General features: G+C 39.6%; 1 protein-coding gene and 1 long non-coding RNA gene across 2 annotated transcripts; one reads left to right on the plus strand and one right to left on the minus strand.

Moving 5' to 3' along the window:
* Positions 1–5,271: 5,271 nt before the first annotated feature.
* On the minus strand, positions 5,272–8,946 carry LOC112166152 (fasciclin-like arabinogalactan protein 17). Its single transcript, XM_024302926.2, has 3 exons — positions 7,518–8,946; positions 5,841–5,968; positions 5,272–5,663 (listed from the first exon to the last, which is right to left on the minus strand). Exons 1-2 carry the CDS (start codon positions 8,827–8,829, stop codon positions 5,895–5,897), a joined length of 1,386 nt encoding a protein of 461 aa, XP_024158694.1. The 5' UTR covers positions 8,830–8,946; the 3' UTR covers positions 5,272–5,663; positions 5,841–5,894.
* Positions 8,947–11,322: 2,376 nt separating this feature from the next.
* LOC121053161 lies at positions 11,323–13,227 on the plus strand. The gene is made up of 5 exons (XR_005810939.1): positions 11,323–11,419; positions 11,540–11,695; positions 12,161–12,228; positions 12,403–12,488; positions 12,714–13,227. It is a non-coding gene; the product is annotated as an uncharacterized LOC121053161 (long non-coding RNA).
* Positions 13,228–13,891: the final 664 nt, after the last annotated feature.

Genomic DNA, 13,891 nt, shown 5'->3' on the forward strand with positions numbered 1-13,891 from the left:
AATAAATTGTAATTTTTACTAGGATATTGTCCTTAATTGTAATTTTATATTAAGATATTTTAGTCTTTTAATAAAACAGAAACTTATATGGTGAACAAAGTAGTTAGTAAGGTGGCAATAGCTGCACCCATAAAGTATATACACAAGGAAAATACAGGTTTCTATGGTTAGTATAAATGATGCTGTCGAACATACTAGTAGGGTACTAGGGAGTCTAGGGTGGTAACATGCTCACCAAAACCAAGGGTGCAACAAATTTAAAAGGTGACATGAACCCACTTGAAAGGAGGGAACGAAACCCCAATAAGGTCTTTGGTTAATTCAGTCTTAACCCTAATTACACGTCTGATGAAGTCTTACACATTACCCGAGGACAAGCCAGTAAAGTAGATAGAGAAGAGATAAATTTCCTTGGGTTAATATTTATTTGTCATTTCTTGATGAAAGCTGCAGTTTTTAAGATGCCCCAATAAAGAGATGAAAATTCCAAGCAACTCTAAGAAGAAGGAGGAACAGTAAGACCTAGAACTTGGGTCTCATAACCGACTTTGTTTCCTTGTTTATTTGGTCTAAGGTAATGCACTCAAAGTTGTTGTCTTTCCTTAATAGGGTTATGTTTGATTGAATAGTACAAGTCTGTCTGCATTTCTTTCAGTCATCTGCTTGTTTGGTATGTGCATCTCTTTTCAGTTCTCACCACCATTCTTTCTCAGTAGTAAGTATTGGCATGCATGTGACTTTATTGTTGTTTCAAGCTTGTGATGGTTTGAGAAATTCTTATTTGACTATGCATGATCAGAATCATCAGACACACTACAGCTCAGTGTGTGTTCTGTGCAGTTGCTTTCAAAGGGTCAAATTTTTAAAGTCAATCACAGAGGAAGATGGCATCCTCTAGAGATGATGCATTGGCCACCATGGCTGTCAATAGAGTGAATCAACTTATGGAGGAAATAGGCACTGCCACCACCGACTTTCGGGTACTCATCCCTCATTCGAATTCTCAGCACTTTGTCTTGGGTCCAGCACTCAAATCTGACAATAGGTTCCCTGACATTTATAGTGAATTTCCCAAAAGGAAAACCGAAGATTTTCTTGTACATGATCAAAATGCCAAGTTCTATGAATGGTTTCATCAAAAGCATCGGTTTTGGCCTGGCAATGATCCTGATTGGGTCTCTTGGTTTAAAAGAGTTGAAGCTCAAAAGAGTTATGTTTGGCATCAAGCTGGGATCTATGACATTCTCCAGTTCTCTAAGTTTACCATTCCTCTTAATCGTTCTTTAGTACTAGCTGCACTCTGCTTTTGGTCAATTTCCACAAATTCTTTTCATTTTGGTCATGGTCCCCTTACTATTACTCTCTTGGATCTTAGTGCTCTGGTAGGACTTAGACCATGTGGTGCCCAATTTGATGCTGTCGTCGCTGATTCCATCTCCATCCCGGAGGACAATTATGGCATTGAAGTTAATCAGTTCTCCAGTTTTCCTTCATTTATTAGGGAACATAACAATATTGAAGGAGCTGTGACAGATGAAGAGCATGTAGCATTTCTTCTCTATTGGCTTTGCCGTTACCTTCTTTGTTCTCCATCATTCAAGATCATCAAAACCAATTTGCCTTTGGCTGTGGCTTTGTCTAGGGGTGAGTCGTACGCCTTAGGACCCCTGGTTCTTGCCTACTTGTATAGAGGCATCAAGGACTTGCTGCACTCTCAGCTAAATACTACAGGTGGACCAATATGGATTCTTCAACTTTGGCTTCATGCATACTTTCCCAAAATGCGTCCAGATTGTTTTGCAATTCCCAACCTCTCCTGTCATGGACTAAAATATGTTTCTTTCAAACAGCCTAAACTTTTGTTTCATGATTGTTTATTGTATATGAGCTACTTAGACAGAGAAGAGAATTTCAACTTCAATCCATATTCAAAGTTAGATGCTTTACCTCCATGGTTAATATTTCCTTGGACTGAAATGACGAAAACTGAATTTTCTACACTCAAGGACATGTGGGCTAGCTTTCTTGTTAGTCGTGATCTTCCTGTAGGTATAGCTCTTCCAAAATTTGGAAACAAAACGTTTGGTTTTGAAGCATATTGCCCAAATCTTTGTGCACGCCAGTTCGGGCTGATTCAAGGCATTCCTACTCCCCCTTTCTTCTCTCTTAATACGCATTTCCCAGAAAAGATGGTTGTTCGCAGTTTTGAAGAACAACTCCAGTTGCTTAAAGTTACTACAGCTCATTTGTTCACAAAACTTGAACTTTCTTCATATTCACCACTACCTAGTACCGCCTCATCCTTCAAAGCTTGGTGGACCAAATACTATAAGCACACCTTTCCTCAAGATTTGAACTATCTTGAAAAGCTTGATGACTTGACGCGAAACAGAACGCCTCGCCAAGAGCCATCAGAGAAAGCAAGAAAGAATGCTTTGAGGAAGCGCAAAGGTATTTTGGCCCCCATCTACTTTGTCTATTCATTTGACAGAATTTATCAGATGAAGTATGATGTTGATGCTGTAGCTATAACAAGGTTATATTCATAAGCCATTTTACTGATGCATCATAAACATACAACACTTGATCCGCTTCTTCCTTTAGTTCAACTGAGTTGGTCAACCTCATTATGGTTAAGCCTTCAAGGGCAGTTATTGAGGTTGGATTCCAGTGGCTGATTAGGAGTATTGCCTCAAAGTTACTCTCTTGGCTTCCATAATAACATAAAACTTGATTGAAAAATTTAGAACTTTATCTGCTTGTCCTTGTTCATGCAGGGATAATCACCATTCAAGACCCCAGTTCTCACCGACAGCGAGTACCAGACCCTGGTACATCAAGAAAAAGGATTAGGTATGTAACTAAGCAAGGAATCTGTTCAAGTGTGACGGACGGAAAAGGAATGCTGCCTATGATTCAATGCCTACGTGGACAGGGCAGAGTTCATAGCAAGACAAGAATGACTATTAAAGCATGCCATATTTTGAGAAGTATAAGAAAGGGAAATTATTTATGTCACACCAAGTTAGAGGAAGCTGCTACTAAGACAAAGAGGTCGACAGTGTGTAAGAACAAACAAGCTAATTGCTCACCTAAAAATCAATTCCAGAGTGGGCAAGGGAAAAGTTCTGGCAACACACCGAAAGGAGAAGTGCATTGTTATTTGATAAATCTGACACATTCCCATTCTCAGTCTCTCTCTGAGGCCACCAAAGCCGCCTTCCAAAAGAAAACATGTCCTCAGTCAAAGCATCAAGACTCTGATACTGCATGTGGACTCGTTGTTGAATCAACTGAAGATAACATTAATTTTCAGGTTAATGATCCTCCACTAACAGAGACTATGGATGCTTCAAATGAGAAGCTACCTGGTCAAATTTCATCTCCGCCAACAGAAGCAGCGGAGCCTCAGACTCCTCAAGAGCCAAGCATTCAATTCCCATTCCATGCACCTTCATCTCATCCCAACCCTTCTAGTTCTCATACCATACGTGACCCTGAGGTAATTCTTATAAAACACGAGTATTTTTTTTTTTTTCATCCTTTTATAGCTATGTTGTTTATTTACAAACACAGAAAATAAAAACTGTGATGAAGTTTTCCACACACTTGATATGTAATATTGACTTCTTCAACCTCAGGTGTCAAATCCTACAAATTCTATACGAGCTTTGGAGTTTTTGGAACGTTATCTACACATGCATTCAGATATTGGTATCAAAACTGAAGAAACTCCCATTCCTAAATCTGAAGAAATTTCTCAAGCCAAGGTCAAGATCCAAAGTATTTCAACACTTCCTCTGGATAAAGTCATGGAAACTGAATGTTTGCAAAGCTTCAAATCATCACTGGAAACTTTGCTCAGATCTAATGACCAAACTGCAGTGCAGTTGGCAAACATTGAAGATGTCCTGAGAAAGCTTGCTTTTCTGGAGTCCAAGTACCCCTCAGCTAGTGGAATCACAGCTGAAGTTAACAAAGCATTTGTTCAGAAAGTACAGCTGGAACAGGAAGTGGAAGTCTACACTGGCCAAATTTCTGAAGCTAAAAAAGAAGAGGCAAAGTTTTTCGAGTGTGTAAGTATACAGAAGTCGAGAGTTGAGGAACTTGAGACAAAATTGGCTGAAGAGAAAGCTACTTTAATTGCATTGGAGAAGTACCATGCCACCTACAAAAGCAAAATGGATGAATTGAATTACAAGTGTGAGCAAGTGCAGCAGATGCTCTGTCATCATAGTATTAATGAGAGAACTTTGGTGAACAAAGCTTTGCAAGCAAGAGGTGATTTTAAATCGATAGAAGCAACTTGGGTTCAGATCCAGCATCTTGTTGCCACAATTGGTGGCAGCAAGCGGATTTAGGGTTTGCAAATCATGAAATGTACTGTGAATTTTGCTTGCATAGGCTTGTAAGAAAATGTAGCCATGTGAGAAATTGTCTGGCATTCCTTCCTCAGCTTTAGGCATCAGTGAACTCGATGCACTGTTGCCATCCATTTCAAGTTTTTCAACTGTAGTTTTCCTTTTGGGAATGAATGTAAAAACCACATTTCGAGTCTTGTGAAGAGACTTACTCTTGTGATCTGTAAGAGCTTGTAAGAAATTTTCCTTGTTTCTTTGAAGCTAGGAATAATTGTCTAATTAGGATCTTAGTGGATTTGTAAACCATTAATGCAACAACTCACAGTAGGGGGAGTCCTGAATAGAGAGATTGGGAAGAGCTATCGTACTAGTTTCCTCTTCTTAATGATGGGGAAGATAATCAAGATATATGTGGCAGTAACTTGTGAATTTTAACTACAAAAGCTTAGTTTGAAATAGTACAAAGCTTCTCCCCCCCAAGTGCCTTGTCTGTGTTTATTTGACCAGGTATTGGAAATAGTCAGATATGCTCCTAGCGCAATATCTTATCTATGAGAAATAAGTATTGTGACTAACTTCAACTTGAAGGGACCATGAGGTAGGTGAGAAATTTACAGCCAAAATAGACCAAAACTAGCATGCATGTTCTAAATTGAATAAATTCATGAAGAAGAAATAAGTGATTACAATTGACCAGAAATGACAAAAGCTAGCAAGCCTCTGTTATCAATGTACTATAGTGATGTTTAACCGAGTCTTCAACGGTTTCCAATTCATGTATAAGTTTGTGATCACCGTGTACTGGAGTTTGCTATCAACTTTTATGATATGGAAATATGATCACAAGAACCATCTTTGGACTCTCATAATAATGACCTTGTAGCAATACATCTCAATCACTTGTGGAGAATATTACAGAAAAGAATAATTTTATTTCATTTCCATTTAGATTTTTATTCAATGGGCAGATAAAGACACTACTGCCCCAGCCACCCTCATGATTACACACAGCTTAAGTGCCATTACTAACAAACCACCTAAAAAAAATTGAAAAAATAATGGTGACTGTAAAATACATTTATGTACTTAATTGTGTATTTAACTCTAGAGTATCTTGTTTCTTCTCTACCCGAGACCCAGAACACAAAAAGGGCAAAGAGAGAGAATGAGATACTAAGGTAAAAGAAAAACCCATTTAAAAATAAAAAATAAAAAACCAAGTTCACCACCAAACTCCAATATGTAAGCTGCCTTTCCTTTCCAAGCCTTTTTACATCCATTGATTTCTCAAGGACTCCCTGTCTGCACAAATGAAGTGCAACATTTTTATCAATTTGCAAGTTTAACTTCCATTAGTCAATATATTGAGGTAACATGTAAGGTGTACAGTTCATATATGTTGAAGCCAATGCAAAATCATCCCTAAAGAGTTATTAGAAATCATATGATGTGGTTTGGTACTACAGGAGAGACTATAACCTTGGCCTGTTTTTCTGGTAATGCCCATCTACGAAAACACAGTCGCAGCATACTTCATTGGCAAGTGATGAACCGAGAATTCTGTCCAACAGTACTTAGCATCCGACATGCTACTTCCATCAATTTTCCTGCCATTTTCACAAATTTAACTTGATAAGCCTAAGGAGATAATCTAAGATAAACAAATAAATTCAGCATAAACCAGTTGAAAGTGCATGATATTTGCTGCCATACTTTTCTGCTTCATTACAACACCATATCAAACTCTTTAAGATAATTTCGAGAAAAGAAAAGTCAAGGCTCCAACTCTTTATATGGTCTATTTCATCATTTGTTGGGGGGCATTATATGCAGTAGGTCATTTGCTTAGACTGACAAGCTATTCTTACTTCTTTCTAATGACATTGTCAAAAATTATTAATTTATTATATTGTTTACTTTTATAATGTAATTAGTTGCAAACAGGAATAACAATTTTGCCGCAAGGACTAAATATTATTTGGAAACAATTCTTAGGAATTGAGGCTACGGTGCTGATAAAGAAAAAACAGGGAAAAGGAAAAAACAAAAATAAACTAACTAACAAAGTATTTTAAGATGAAAGTCTCAAAATTATTGTTAGTGGTCTATTTGTTGGGCGATTCATGTGTACAACATTATACACTAGTTGTCAAATGGAGAAGAGAATCAGTAGTTCTATATATATTAGAAGACAAAGCCTCTTTATCACCAACAGCTGGTTTTTGTTCTGATTTGGCATAAGGTCTCAATCATCAACACAAATTTCCTCAACTGCCCCTTCCTGCACTTCCTAATTAACCTCGGCGGAAGACAGAAGTTTTCCCTCTTCCTGGGGGCTAAACAATAATTTTAGGATAATTTAATCAATTTTCCTTTACAGGATTACATGTGAACCCAACTGTAATTTATTGAAAGAAGAAACCTCACCCTCCAATTGGCTATCTACTCAAAGTGAGGGAATCACAAATTTAAGACAAATTATGAAAAAGCAAAGCGGAGTGTAAAAACAAAGAGGTACCAATGGGAAAATTTATTGTCATTTTCTACTCTAGAATGGCTCCAAAATAAGTTGAATTTTTTGCAACATATAGTAACCTAGGTTAAAAGACAATAATAAGAATGGCATCTGTAAATTCATTCTCGACTCCATTACACCTAGAAAGTACTAAATCAAACCCAAAAACACACAAACAACAGACTCTATCTAGTTATGGCCAAAAAAAAAAAACTTATATATCTGGTTAGAACTAAGAAGTACTGGAATTTGTCTTGTCCGTTCATTTTGGATCCCTACCCAAATTCAGCTGTAAGGGCTATAGTTGATTAAAAAAAAATTAAGATGCGCTGTAGGAGTGCCTTTGGTTAAACCTTCTTGTGCCTAATGGTACCCCCATTTCACACTCAGATTCCAACCCTCGTTGAAGAGACTACCTTTTCCCACTTATTTTCTTTCCTTGAAAGCAATGGTTATCATCTAACACACAATGTGCATTTCACCGCCACCCCAAAAGCCAATTTCACAATTCACTTTTCTAGCCACGCTTAGCCCACATTTTCAAGCAATACCAATACCATCGAGTAACTTTTACATCACAATTCCCTAACAACGAAGGAAAAAAAAAATTAAAAAATTAAAAACAGAAATGAAACACATACCTCTCCTGGGCCTGGTAACAATCTTAGCGGGTTGAACCGTTTTGGTTTCGGACTTGGACTCCACCTCTTCCGCCGGGAACAAAACCCCATCAATCCCCTGCACGGAAATCCGACCATCCGTATAAATATCCGGGTCGAACAAGTACGCCGACCCGTCTCCCTGCCCGAACTTAACGGACCCATCAGCCTCTTGAGCCACAACCTTGTTGGGCAACCGCAGCGTTTCATAGCTCACCTTCCCGAACCTCCTAACGGCATTGTACATACTCTCCTCAGTCTGATACTCGGGAATCAAATGGTAGTACATGATCTGCTCCGGCGCACCCGGCTCGCTGAGCTGGTCCGTCGTCAGCTTCGCCATAGCCTCGTCGTTCGGAGCCAAAACAGTGAGCACATAACCCTCCGACACTAACCGACCCATCTCCGTAGCCAGAGAAGTTAAATTTACCAAAATGTCCGCCATCTCGTTGTAACCCCCGTAGTGCAAGAGTGTTTGGATGAAGTCCTTCACCTGGGCGTGGCCGTTGAAGTGGTGGTGGGGCCCGCCGGGTCCCGGTGCCGGAGCCGGAGCCAACGAGGGTCCGGGAGCCAACGCGTCGTAGATGGGCAGGACGGGTGAGGATCCGGGTTTGGTAGGCGGGGCGGGTTTTTTCAGCCGGTTGGTTCTGGGGTCAACTTCGGGAGCTCCCTCCGGCTTGACGGCGGTGATGGAGCGGAGGCTGCGGCGTCGGTTGAAGTGGTCCTCTACGGAGCGGGGGATAAGAAGCCTCTCGATGGCGTGGATGACTCCGTCGGGTCGGGTCACGGAGTCGGGATGAATGACCCGGGCGAGATCTACGGCCTTCTCACCGGAAGCGAGGCTGGACAAGTGGAGATGGTCCTGGGAGAGCGTCTGGTGTCGGGCGGAGGCAGTGTGGGTGGGCCATTCGTCGGATCCGACCCGGGCGGGGATAACGTGGAAGAGGAGGAGCTTCTGGAGCGATTTGAGGTTCCCGGGTTCGAGCAAGTAGCGCTTGAAGTCGGGGTCGAGGTCGCGGTCGACGGCGTCGTTTCGGGGAGCGAAGATGGTGATGTTGTGGCGGCCGACGGCCTCTTCGAGAGTCTGCAGGAGCAGGGCCTTCTCGACGAGCTCAGCCAGCTCGGAGTAATGCGAGTCGAGCAGGGCCACCAGGACGGAGTTGGAGTTGATCTGAGCGGTGGACGCCGCCGAGGAGGAGGGCTTCTGAGGATATTCCGGCAATGCGAAGCAGGTTCCGGCGAAGAAGAGGAGGAGAAAGGCGAGCGCCGATGCGCCGCGGATGCGTAAATCCATGGCGGCCGTACAATGCGGTGGATTCAGAGAGAGAGAGAGGAAGAAGAAGGAGGAGGAGAGTAAAGCTGTGAGCGAGTGGGAATGGGAAATGTAGAATTTTGTTTTTGTTTATTGTTTAGAGCAAAGAAGAGGTAAGTTTTAATAATGAGGGTGTTAACTGAAGTTGGTAAAAAAAGGGAGGTGTCGGTTACGGGAGAGAGACTGAGAGAGGGCCATGTGAATAGTAACACGTGGCAAATGTGGGGATATGCTATTGGAGTGTGCAAGGGAAGGGATGGAAGGGGAGTAAAGAAGGTTCCGACAACCTGATGGTGGGACCCTCGGAAGACAGCTAGCCAGCTGCACCAGCTATAACTCTCTATAATAAGTAGTCTCGAGGGCTAGCTAGTCAAGGCTTTTGCTTAGTCTCAAAAAAAAAAAAAAGTAAAAGGCTTTTTGCTCGGCGGGGGGTTAGAATTAGAAAAGCCTTCATCGACTCTTTGATGAGGCTTTTTAACCTAATGTTTGACTCTCCCTGTTGTCCGTTTCACTTTCACCATTCCTTGACCATTGCTTTTTGGGGGTAAAACGTTTTTTTTCTTTGTTTCATCTTTTTTATTCAGGTAATATGCATGCATGTATACAACAGGGAAGTAAAGAAGGAACGGACTTTCCATATATATGGAGAAGAAGGAGGAAAGTCAGGTGAACTGAGTGGTGATTACATATAGAAAAGAATTGTTGTAATTAATGTCGTTGGATTGTTGATCATAATGGTATGATATCTTTGATCGGGACATAATACGAGAAATACAAATCTCTGAATGAATGACAATGAAAGGGATTGACGTTCTTTTTATAAACTTCAATCATTGTGCCTCTTCAATGAATAAATGTAACTATTGATTAGTTATACATCTTGAGTGCCTTTCAGATATCTCATAATTCTTTTAACCGCTTGCCAATGGTCTTTGCCAGGATTAAATTGATATCTGCTTACTATTCCTATAGCATGATAAATGTCTGGTCTAGTACTTGTCATTGCATACATCAAGCTACCCACGACTTGATCATATGAAATATTTTTCATGTTACTTATTTCTTCTTCTTGTGTAGGATACATCTCTTTTGTAAGAATTGTTCCCTTACTAATGGGTACTAACTGAGTTGCATTCTATCATATTAAATCTTTTAAAGATCTTATCCAGATAGTTCTCTTGGTCCAAGTAGAGTAGTTTGGAGCTTCTATCTGTTGTAATCTTTAATCCCAAGACATAGGAAGCTTCTCTCATATCTTTCATCTCAAACTTGGAACCTATATATGATTTGGTTATAGTAATCATACCCATGCAATGTCTAGCAAGCAAGATATCATCTACATAAAGAGACAAGAGACAAAACTTGTCTTGACACTTCCAAGTATATACACAGTAATCTAGTCTGTTCATTTGATAACCTATCTCAAGGATAGCTTGGTGGAACTTTAAATATCATTGTCTATATGACTGTTTAAGTCCATACAATGATTTCTTTAACTTATAGACTTTGTTTTCATGTCCTTTCACATGAAATCCTTTTGGTTGAATCATATAGATGTCTTCCTTTAAATCTTCATTACACTACTAGAATTTTCCCCAATAGGGACTAACTAGTAGCCACGAAATATTATCGGTGAGAAATAGAAATAGTAAGCCACTGTTGTGAAGTTTTGGTGGGATAAATTTTCTTCACACTATACAACAATGGGTAAGTGAGAAAATGCTTATATTAGTGATTATTTTATAACCCAACCCACCCTGATACTGGGGTCAAATATGGTAGTGGAGCTGACACACATGCCTTTATTGGTTACAATCTTGTATAGCCTCGGATTAGTAGGGCTGTCAATTCCGACACGACCCGATAACACGACTCAAACCCGCACGAAATAAAGGGGGTTGAACCCGCACGATTAAAAAGCGGGTCGGCCGTGGGTCAACCCGCCATGACCCATTTAATAAACGAGTTGGCCACGGGTCAACCCGCCAACACGAAGTAAACCCATATAACCCGATTATGTTATACTTCTTGAAATTTTGGACGTTGGGAGTATTTGATCCTACGATTGGACAATTTGAAATATTTTACTTCATCATTATTTGATTTAATTATTTCTGAATTATATATAATTATTTATATTCTTCGTCTTGTGGATTTTTCAGTGAATTTAATGAATTTATGAATTTTTTTTTTAGTTTATGGGTCGGAATGTATCCTTAAATGAGTAATTTGATCTAACATGACACAACCTATTTATTAAATGGGTTAAGCGGGTTGGAAACGAGTAACCCGTTTAGTAAAAATGTTGGGTTTGGGTTTAAATTTTCGACACGATTATTAAATGGGTTGGGTTTGGGTTTGTCTCTTGTGACACGACAAATACATTGACCAGACACGAACCCAACCCAACCCGACACGATCCATTGACAGCCCTACGGATTAGTGATGAAGAGCTGATCGAATGATGAGAGAAAACTTCATCCAATACCCCCTTTAGAGTTCAAACCTAATTTAGATCTAGATCTAGAGGTTTCTCCCCTCATCTCTCTCTGTCTCCAGACCTAAACAGTGGGTAAGTGAGAAAATGTTGTTTATCCCTTCCTTCTAATTTTCAATCTCTCTCCTCTCTAGTTTTTTAATCTTCTGGGTGACTGTTGCAACCCATCACAATTGTCATTTTTTTCAATCTCAGCACTACAAAGAATTTGAAGCCACCATTGACATGCTTCCAAGCTCTGCGTTGAGGTTCAAACGACGTTATCATCAAGGCTAATGAGGGATTCACAAGAAGATGATCAGGCTCCGGTCACCGTCACCAATTTTCAGCGACCAGATTGTGATCATTTAGGTAATTTTGCTAATTAGTACTTAATTTTGAATCTAATTACAATTTTGAGCGCTAATTGGGATCGGTGGAAATAGAGATGGGGAGACAAATCCCTTTGATTTCTTTGGTGGCGGTAGAGGACTCGGCATCGGTGCGGTTGAATAATCTGGTGGAGCTGGAGGTTGATAAGGCCGCACAACCATCTACTTTCCAGAACAAATGTGAATGTCTTCAAACTACCTTCTCTCAGAGCAAACTTTCTCGATTAATTGAGAATCTCACGTTCAGTTATTTATTAGCGTTTTACTTGTTTCTTTCTATTGTTCCATTATTTTATATGATTTGAAAATAGATTTAGTTCTTAGTTGCATCATGTATGTTTAAATGATAAACAATATAGGTTTAGTACTACTGAGATCCTTTTAATTTGTTTGTACAAGCTATTAATATATGTCTAAAATTGTATTTCCTGGTTTGGAAACTCAGTTTGAGGATGGAGAAATCCTTGTGCATGCTCATGGAGCCAAGGATGCATGTGGTGAAGAAAGATTCAAGTGAGCTTTATTTGTATTTATTAATCTAGAGGTGTATTGTTATCAATGGGTATGGAGTAATTGCAAGTTTTGTTTGATTTAGTTTTGCTCCAAGTGCATGTGGTTTCTCTAGTTGCATTGGGATTTAGAAACTAAGATTTTAAGCATATTTAAGCTTCATTTTTTGCTTTGTAGGTTTTATAAGGCCTGTTTTGGTTATAGGGTCACAAGTAGGAAACTTTATGTGAAGATCGACAATTCTTATGTTGGCAGATCAAATGGTAGGTGGTGACCAAGTGTATGCATAGTCATTATATTGGTCTATTTATTAATTTCTGAGTATTAGGAATCAATGTAAATGGAACTTACACTGTTGTGAGTGACGTGGCTAAGGTTAATGCTATAAAGAAAGAGTTAAAAAATCAATGCTACTAAGGTAATATCTCTTGCTCTTTCTCTATCGTTTAATGCATGGCTTTGCTGATGATGTTTCTTGTATGTTTCAGTCTATGATAGGTCACTGCTCAGGTGCTTTGGGGGGTTTGGAAGCTAATGCTAGAGTGTAATCCATATACAAACAGGATGGCTCCATAATTCCCTAAACCAATTTGTACGTCTATCAAGGTTCTAAAAATTGCTCTGGGAGGACGCCTAGGCGCTATGCGTGAGGTGACCGCCCCGATTTTGGCCTAGTCAACTGCCGAATTCAGGTTGGGTTTCGACGGGCACCTAGGCGGGTGCTGGGCGGCCTGGGCGTTGACTAGGCGCTAGGCTGCCTGCTCTTCTACTTCTCAGCATAGAAATAAGCAACGCCACGAGACTTTCTGATGATTAAAATCAAGAAATGAACTAGAATATTTGCTGCAAATCTCAATCCAACGCTTGAGGAAATGCAAAATAATAATTATTACAATACCTCTATCACCAACCCTCTCTAATCTCTATCACAAAATCATATTCCTGATCTGGAGCATCGAAACACAGAGTGGTCGTGTGAGCAGAGAGAAGCATAGAAACACAGCGTATGAGGCTAGGATGTAGAATGATTTTCTAGTGCATTGCCATAATCACACATCGTTTTCAGAATCCGATTTTTCGATGGCTTTTGATATTTGTTTGTCGCCATGACAGACTTAGGGAATTGAAGCTGTACTCTTGGAGATTAAGTTGATGAGGGGATCGAGTCAAGAAGAAATGGAGAATATTTAATGAGTGAAATACTAGATATTGCAGATGTTGATTGAATTTTTCAATTTGCAGAATTGAAAGATAAGGAGTTAGGGTTCTTGATAGAAATTGGGGATATTATGAGTTTGGCACAGATGAGATCAAAGAAGCTGTGAGATCCAAATTGATCTTGGGTTTGATTTGATTTTGGAATCATCTGTGCTAAAGTCTATAATAGCACATATAGAGTTGCCTAGAGACCCAATAAATAGGTGACATGTGTCATATTCTTTTTTTATTGTTAATAATAAGTGTGATTATTAGTTCATAACATTTGTTTTTTCCTATTTTAACTACTTTGAATTAATTGTTGGACTTTTAATACTATTTTTTTTAAATTTTATGTCATAAAAATTATTTAAAAATTAAAAAAATAAAAACCGCCTAGTCTCCGCCTAGGCACTAGTTCCTGGGTCACCGCTCGACTAGCGCTAGCGTTTTTTAGAACCTTGACGTC

This window comes from Rosa chinensis, chromosome 5 (genome assembly GCF_002994745.2).
Source record: "Rosa chinensis cultivar Old Blush chromosome 5, RchiOBHm-V2, whole genome shotgun sequence".
Lineage (NCBI taxonomy): Eukaryota > Viridiplantae > Streptophyta > Magnoliopsida > Rosales > Rosaceae > Rosa > Rosa chinensis.

Bases quoted from the DNA above. Each gene is read 5' to 3' on its own strand.
- LOC112166152 (XM_024302926.2), bottom strand. From the start codon at position 8,829: ATGGATTTACGCATCCGCGGCGCATCGGCGCTCGCCTTTCTCCTCCTC. The intron at 5,969-7,517 runs GTATGTGTTTCA...TGAAAATGGCAG, and splicing joins TGTTACCAGGCCCAGGAGAG to GAAAATTGATGGAAGTAGCA.